The 8,158-nt window shown below is 61.4% G+C and overlaps 1 protein-coding gene across 1 annotated transcript; it reads right to left on the bottom strand.

The window, feature by feature from the left end:
- Positions 1 to 3,334: 3,334 nt before the first annotated feature.
- Positions 3,335 to 4,366, bottom strand: NPBWR2 (neuropeptides B and W receptor 2). Its single transcript, XM_047854587.1, has one exon. The coding sequence runs from the start codon at positions 4,364 to 4,366 to the stop codon at positions 3,335 to 3,337; it is 1,032 nt and encodes a 343-aa protein (XP_047710543.1).
- Between the last annotated feature and the right edge of the window lie 3,792 nt (positions 4,367 to 8,158).

Genomic DNA, 8,158 nt, shown 5'->3' with positions numbered 1-8,158 from the left:
GTAGCGAGGGCAAGCTCAGGCCGAGATGTTTGGGCACAGGCAGATGCGCCAATGTGTGGTTTGGCACAAGTTTCAATGACGGGCACTTTGCCGTTAAAACCAAAAGTAAGCGTCAAGGAAAAGTTTGGGAGTGACCGGCTATAGGGCAGAGGTGCGTGAAGAATGCTCAGGACAGTTGTGGTTCTGCTGATGGAGGAGCTCAAGGTGGGTCCGTGCAGGGCCGACCCCGCAGTGAGCACCTGCGCGGAGATGGGCCGTGAGGGGTCACACGAGCCGCGCCACGCAGGCGTGAGGGGCCTGTGAGGTAGCCCGCAGGACCGTGGGCGTAGGGTCCCAACCCAAGCTCTCCAGGACTGTGTCCGCCCCTGCCCAACGGCGTCCGCTGCCCACCTCCACCCGCACCACGTCCCCACCTCCGTCCCCTCCCGCGTCGGCCACGGCCCTGCCCCCCTCCCCCACATGCCCCCCTCGCCTCCGCCCCTACCAGCCCCGGGGGTTGGTTAAGTCTCCTGGTTCCTCCGAGCCTCAGTTTCCTCACCTCTGCAAAAGGGACGGCTGAACCTTCCTTGCGGGTTCGTGGAGGAAGGCCCAGGTTGTGGACCAGGCCGGGGCTGCGGGCAGGGGTCAGCGGCCGGGTTGCACCTGCTAGGGAGGCAGAGGGCTCGCCTGCCCTCTGGACTTTGCGCTGCTGAGCCCGCCCGCCCTAGCTGGGAGATTTGGAGAGCCGAGGGGAGCCCCGGGTCCTCCCCTGGACGACGAGCTCAGAGGTTGGGGACACTCCTTTCTCTCCCCCCACTCCACCTCAGGAAGTCACAGTGGAGGGTGTGGAGACAACCAGCGCCAGCCGGGGAGGCCGGCGGTTGGCATTTTCCTGGGGACCCAGCAACTCGCTCGGGTGGAACCTTGGTGAGGATTCACCTGTCCCCTCATCTCGGCTGGCCCATGGCCACCCCCTCCCCCGCCCCCGTCCTTGGGGTCTCCGGGGGGCCTGGCGTGAGGACCCTCCCTCCCATCGGACATGGGGATGGGGCGGGGAACTGCGGGCTGCCTGGCTGATTCTGATTGGCCTTGGTCCCTGCCACGCTGCCGCCCATCCTCCCAGTGTTGCTGGGGCCCGGGGCGAAGGGGGCAGGGTCAAGTGTTGAGGAGTCTCTGAGCAGCGCCACGCCCCTCCCCGCCCCTCTGTTCCCACCGCTTGTCAGGAACGCACCCTCCAGCCTTTGTGACTGCTGTGCCCTGTTCACTCACTCATTTGCACCTCACACCCGCTCTCACCTCCACGGTCTTAGAAGACGTGTCAAGAGTCTCAGCTCCTCTCCTCAAGAAGCTTGCACGCAGGGCCAGTGCGGAGGCACTAATTGGGGCTGCTGCTGGCGGAGGTTTCCGCCCTGCAGTGACCAAACAGGTCCCAGAATCTTCCAGTGAGAGATGTGGGTGTTAGTAGTGGCTTAAAAAATGTCCACAGCCCCCGAGTGTGGGCTGGGCTTAGTGGCTGACATCTAATGATTAGAATGTGGCAAATGGCTTCCAAGATAGTCTTTTAAAATTTATTTTTATTTTTATTTATTTATTTTTTAATTTTTAAAATGTTTTTATTTATTTTTGAGAGAGTGAGCGAGCGAGTGAGCGGGAGAGTAGGGGAAAGGGGCAGAGGGAGAGAGAATCTTAGCCAGGCTCTGCGCTCAGCAGGGAGCCTAATGTGGGGCTCGGTCCCATGATTCTGGGATCATGACCGGAGCCGAAACCAAGAATCAGACACTCAACCGACTGAGCCACCCAGGTGCCCCCCAAGACAGTCTTAGATGGTGTTGAGGCCTCTTCCTGGCTCCCACTCTCCACTGGTTCACCCTGGGGGACCAGCAGCCACACGGGGGCAATGTCCAAGCAGCCCTGGGGAGAGTCCATGTGGGGAGGACCTGAGGCCTCGTGCGCCGGGCCATGTGAGGGGCTCCTTGGAAGCAGCGTCCCCAGTGTGAGTCCAGCCTTCAGGTGACCAGAGCCTCACCCAACAGCCTGACTACAATCTCATGAGAGACTCTGAGCCAGAACTACTCCAAAACGTCTCTCAAATTCTTGAACGACAGGAGCTATGAAATAATAAAATGTTGTCTTAAGCTGTTAGGATCAGGGGAAATTCATCATACGGCAGTAGATTCCGGTGTCGTCGGGGACGAGGCAGCACAGAGGTGGCTGTTAAGTTGTTTCAGGCTGACAGAGAGGAGGGGAAAAGGATGTGGGTCTGAGCTTTAAGGACCACGTGACTGGAGAAGCTGGAGTCTGTGAAGGGCGGCAGTCACGCCCCCTGGGGGGCACCTCATGGATGCTGAATGGTGGGTGTTGCATGCCAGCTGGACAGACAGCTCAGAGCTCTGTGCCATGAGGACTGAAGCCGGCCTGGGGCACCATGAGCTGAGGAGGGTCCTGGGAGATGCCAGACGATGCACAGACTGGCACAGCTAGAGCGCCAAGCGTGGAACCAGCCGGGAGCCGCGGGGCTAAGGGCGGGGGAGCCTGCCTGAGGCTTCAGGTCTCTGAATAGCCAGCAGCTAAGTGTCCCCACCCTGACCCCAGAGGTTCAGCACAGGGCTCCTGCTGGCTGAATCTAGGCCCCAGGCCACAACCCAGGGAGGAGGGGTCCGGATGTCAGCCCATCCAAGTACCAGATGCCCCCTGTAGACCGTGGGGGTCCAAAGGTCCTGGAGGAAGGGTCCTGGTGGCCACAGACTATGACACGGAGGGCACGAAAGGGGCATGGGCCACACAGCATGCAGGGTCAAGAGAGGACACCAAGTGGGCATAGGCCTCCTGGTGAAATGCTGCCCAAGTTTCAAGCTATGAGAATGCATTCCGTGGCCTTAGTTGATAACTGAGTCTGTGGCCTTTGCAGTAACACCTGGCTTTCCTGCCCCAGGTGCTTGCACTTTTGCCATCTCAGCACTGTCTTGGGAGGGGCCAGCCCAAGGGTGCCGAGTGTGGAGTGCAGTGGTGGCCCCGGGATGCAATCACAGTGTGGGTTTCTTTCCCTCCAGATTATGATTGTCAGGGAAGACGGGGAAGGAGCCTCCGGGGACGTCTTCTGTCTGCCTCTCTGCAGGTGAGTAGAGTCAGGATGCCTGTTGTGCCCGGGGTCAGACAGGCAGGGTGGGGCCAGAACCTGACTCCCTGCAGCTGCCTGCCCAGGGGCTGTCCAGGTGGCAGAGACCTGGGAAAGATGTCGCGGTCGTCTCTGCAGGTCCGGTGGGCGGCCTTCACGGGTCTTGCTCTCTCTGTGCGGAGAAGGTGGCGGTGGGACGTGAGCAGGTGAGCCTTTCCTCCAAAGGGAACAGCGCCTTTCCTAGCAGACACACGGGGGCTCTGCGGAGGGCGCTGAGGCCCCTGAGCACCGGAACGTGCTGCGGAAGCTGTTTTGGAAGTTCTCATCCAGGAAGGCGTAGAGGAAAGGGTTGAGACAGGAGCTGGCGTAGCTGAGGCTGGTGACGATGTAGGACATGCCGCTGACCAGTGACGTCTGGGGCACGTCTGTGGTCAGGGCCACGACGGAGGCCAGGTGGAAGGGCGTCCAGCAGAGCAGGCCCACGGCCAGCACAGCCGGGACCAGGGTGGTCACCTTTCGCTTGGCTTTGCCCAGAGCTTTGGTTCTGGAGAGGAGCCGCAGGGCCCGCAGCCGACGCAACAGGTCCACGTAGAGCACGCAGAGGGTACACATGGGCACCACAAAGCCCAGGACTAGCATGTAGATGCGGCTGGCCTTGAAGCAGGCCCTCTCAGGCCGCGGGAAAATCAGCCCGCAACTCGTGACCCGCAGCTGATTGCTGTAGACGCCAGCAAAGGAGAAGAAGGGCAGGACCACGATGGTGCCACCGATCCAGACACAGAGGCTGGTGATCTTCGCTCCGCGGAGGGTGCGCTGGGGCACCCGGCGGCACTGTGTGGTGGCCAGCACCACCAGGTAGCGATCCACACTCATGGTGGCCGGGAAGTAGATGCTGGAGAAGATGTTGTAGTGGCCGATGGCCAGCACCAGTTTGCAGAGCGGCTCCCCGAAGGGCCAGCGCTGCAGGAGGTGCTCCGTGATGCTGACAGGCAGCACCAGCGTGAAGAGGCCATCGGTGACGGCCAGGTGCAAGGTGAACACGTTGCTCACTGTTTTCGTCTTGGGCACCCTCCGAATCACGTAGATGATGGCTGTGTTACCTGCCAGCCCCATGGCACAGATCACCGTTGGCAGGAGCACGTAGAAGGGTGGCAGCGGCTCGGGGAGGGTGACATTGTGCCCGGTGCCGTTGTCCCAGGAGAAGTTGGCGCCCACCGCAGCCTGGAAGGGGAAGCCTCTGCTTTCAAGGGGATCCAGCTCAGCAGCCTGCATCCTGAGGTGGGACTGATAAGGATTCGCTCCCAGGGGCCGGTGGGAGGTGCTGTGGAGTTGGGAGTCTGGGCGGGGGCCTCCTGGGGCTGGGTTCTGAGAAAGAGAAGAGAAACTCTGGGATCTGGCTGTTCGCTTGCAGCTGCCTCAAGTTCTCTGGCAGAGGCTGTGGCCACTTTGCCAGGGTTAAGGACACACAGGGCCTCCCTCCATCCTCCTCTGTCCTGTCTGCCCCCCATGCACACTCTACATGGGATCAAGGCAGTGCCTTTGCAAACACACCTCCCAGACTCACCCCTGCCCCCTTCAAATCCCAGGGTCCTGAAGCCAGAGCCCTCCCAGTCACAGCGCACACCCTTTCTGCCTGGCTACCTGCTCTTTTCCCCGCTGACCTGTCCGATGACACGGGGCCAGAGGTTGGTGGCCTCTGTGGGCATGCGGAGGAGGCCAGTTCAGGCTGTGGCAAGGGTGGAGGAGGGAGGTGTGGCCCCCATGGACGGGTGCTCATCAGGGTCCCAGTCAGCTCTTGATCTCCTGGGGGGCTTGCGGGACCTGCCTGGCCAACAGCCTCAGCGGGAGCTGGCTTCCCGGCAAGGTCTCCAGCCTGGTGGCAGCGCCAATGAGCTGTGAAGGAGGGAGGCGGATCCTGCTGGTTGACGTGGAGCTCTGGCGGGGGAAGTGGGGGCAGGAACCGAGGTAGCACTTACAGTCGTCCCCGGGGTTGCTGCCATGCTCACTCGCCTGGTTGGAGTCTCCAGTGGGCGGCCCTGGTGTGCGTGTACGCGTGCGTGCGTGTGCATCTGTGCACATGTGTGCCTGTGTGTGGGGGCCTCGGGCAGGCCCAGGTTTGTTGGCAGTGGGAGGGGGCCATGTCTGTGCGCTCCACTGAGCTCGTCCGTGCCTTTGTCTGTGGGTCCCTGTAGACCTGGGCACCCTTATCTGCATATGTGGGTGCCTTGGCAGGTCTCGTGCCTGACCCTGTGTGTGTGCCCGTGTGTATCGTGTATCTGTGTCTGTCCGTGTGCGGTTTCTGTAGTAAAGCTCTGTACTTGGGTCTGCGGGGCGGTCTACATAGGCTCCAGCCAGATTTAGGAATCTGAGGGGGTCTGTATGTCTTTGTATGGAAGCAAGATCTGTTGCCTGCAGACAACCCAATTCTCTCTCTCTCTCTCTCTTTTGCCGAAAGAAGGACATGTATGTGTGCCAAAACCACACACGCGGTGGAAGTGTGCGGAGAGATTTGTTCTTGTCTAGCTCTTGGTCCCTCCCTGAGTGCCCACTGTCACTAGCCACTCTCAAACACTTGCTCAGTCCTGATACCTTACAGCTGGGCTGTTTCAGCAATGCTGCAGCTACTGACGGTCCCCGGCACCGTCTCTGGGCAGGTCCTCAGCAGGGACTTCTGCGTCAAGGGCCCGTGTGTTTCCAGTCTAGGGGGACAAGGCTGCCTACCTCCTGCTGGGTGTCTCCCCACCTTCCTCGCTGTGCTTCCTTCACTAGAGCCGCAGTTCCTGTGTCCCCGTGGCCTGGGTCAGGACAGGAGCCGGGGCAGTTGCCCAAGTACCCTGAAGTCACCCGGCCCGAGGCCGTGGGCTGGGTGCACCAGCCTCTCCTCCCACGGGCCCAGAGGTGGGCATAGCCGGGTGGGGGTGCTGGGAGCCTCAGCCGGGGGCTCCGGCCATCCCTCTAGGGCTGAGCCTCCACCCCACGGGGCCCCAGCAGGGTCTGCTCCATACCCTGGCAGCCCCAAGGACCCTCACCTCCATGCAGGAGCACGCAGGCATTTTTTTCTGGTGTGTGTAGGGCACTGTCGCTAGAACTTGCTTTGGAACAATTCACTGTCCTGTGGGAATACCCTCAGACTTCGTCGATTTGAACGAGGACATTCTCTCTGAGAAGCAGAGTGAAAGAGGCCGGAGAGAATGCTGTCCGCCTTGCTTCTGTGAACCAGGCTGGGCCTGGGCACCCTGGGAGGGAGGGAGTGGCTCTCTGTGCGGGCTGTGCTGAGTGGCTGGCCGCTCTGGGCCTGGCTGTGGGCCTTCCCTGGGAGGGATGCCGGGGTCCCCGTCCCTTGCTCATCTTAGGAGGGGTCCGTGGCTCTGTCTGCCCTCTGGCCAGCACGTAGCAGACTGGTGTCCTGTCTCGCCCTGAGTGCGGGCCCTGGAGCGGGGTTTTTCACGGCAAGCCCTGCCCAGGTGGGACCCTTGTATCCCTCCTGCTTTGTCCCGGCTCAGCGAAGGACAAGTGCCGTCCCAAACTTTCTCCAGAGTTGGTGATTCCAGGCAGGCCTTTTCCTAAGTGCTCGGGAGGGGCCACAGCCCAGTATCAGAAGTACAAGAACCCTCTCGTGGGCTTTCCCACGTGCCTTTGGCTTCCTCTGAGGCTCTTCCTCTGAGACAAAGCGGACTCTGGGTGTCACCCCACCGGTGTCTGGCTGGGTCTGGGACTCTGAGCCCCTCTGAGACCTGGTCTCTGCCCTCCTAAGTCTGTCCTGGGTGCTGGCCTGGCTCCCCGCTGTCACCTCTGAAGTGGGATGGGGGGGTAGAAGCTGGGAGGGTGGGGGGCCCAGAGGCAGCAGGGGCTGGGGGAGAATGGGGACACCAGGTGCGGGTGCTTAGCTAGCCCCTGGCACATTCAGGTGGGGGTCTCGGGACCCCAGGGAGCCAAGGCCAGGCCTGCAGGAGCAGTGACTCTCCTAGATGCCCCTTCCTCCCACAGAAGCACCTCAGCTGAGGCCCCTGGCAACACCATGGCCCCAGCCCTTGCCCCCTGGTCCTTTGTCCTGCCCTGTGGGTTGGGTACTGTGTGAACGTCACTCCGGGGAGATCGGTTCCATTTTCAGAAATGAGTGAGGTGGGATGCTGTCAGCCTGTGGAGAGATGCGGGCAGGGAGCCGTGGGGGAGGGAGCGTGATCTTGTGTGATGGTGAATTTGTGTTTGTGTGCTGCTGTGTGCACCGGTCTGCACGCTTGGGGGGAAGCAGGTCCAGAGAGCCCAGTGGGCCCTTGTCCCCCTCGGGGCAGGGCGGCGGGGGAGCACGGCCAGTGTGGCTAGTGGGTAATGAGCGTTAGACCCTGAGACAATGTAGGCCGCGAGCGAGCTTAGCCGTGCCAGCTTTACTTTTACTGTCATTACACGTGGGTGTGGCAGCTACCTTCCACCTGTCCTGACTGAAACGGGTGACTTGGGTCTTTACACACACACGCGCGCGCACACACACTTGTACAGGCATATGCAGACATGTACAGAGACACGTGGAGACATATAGACACACACTTATGCACACACACGCATGTGCGCATGTGTGCACCGAGCACCCGTGTGCTCGCCTGTGTTTCGACAATCTCAGCTCCACCCAGGCAGGCCTGGTGGGGACGACAGGCACTCTGCCCTGCAGGTTGGGGTCCAGGCCTGCCTGCTCTCCCGCTCTCTCCTTCACCGGCTCACCAGGTGAGGAGGTGCCTGGGCCCCAGCTGCCTCTAAGAAGGTAATTGAGAAGCTGAGTTCCCGGAAAAAGACACGGCCCGTCTTCCTAGGATGGGAACCAGGTCCTCACACTTCTCCGGGAGGCAGAGAGAGCCCTCTACGTGTAACCCTGAGGGGACGGGACTCTCCCCTCCCTGCCACTGGGCGCCCAGCTGTCTCCCCGTTCTGTAACACCCAGTGAGCGCTGAGCTGTCCCCAGGGGGAGGTCATGGCCTGGGGGTTCTTGTGCCAGGTGCTGAGGGAGGCCTCTGGCTCAGGGCAGGTGGGAGAAACCCGGGGCAGCCAGACTGGGGTCCCACAGGGGCTCCG

Source organism: Prionailurus viverrinus, chromosome A3 (assembly GCF_022837055.1).
Source record: "Prionailurus viverrinus isolate Anna chromosome A3, UM_Priviv_1.0, whole genome shotgun sequence".
NCBI lineage: Eukaryota > Metazoa > Chordata > Mammalia > Carnivora > Felidae > Prionailurus > Prionailurus viverrinus.
The sequence above is the reverse complement of the archived record's forward strand: the minus strand, read 5'-3'. Positions and strand labels throughout refer to the sequence as shown.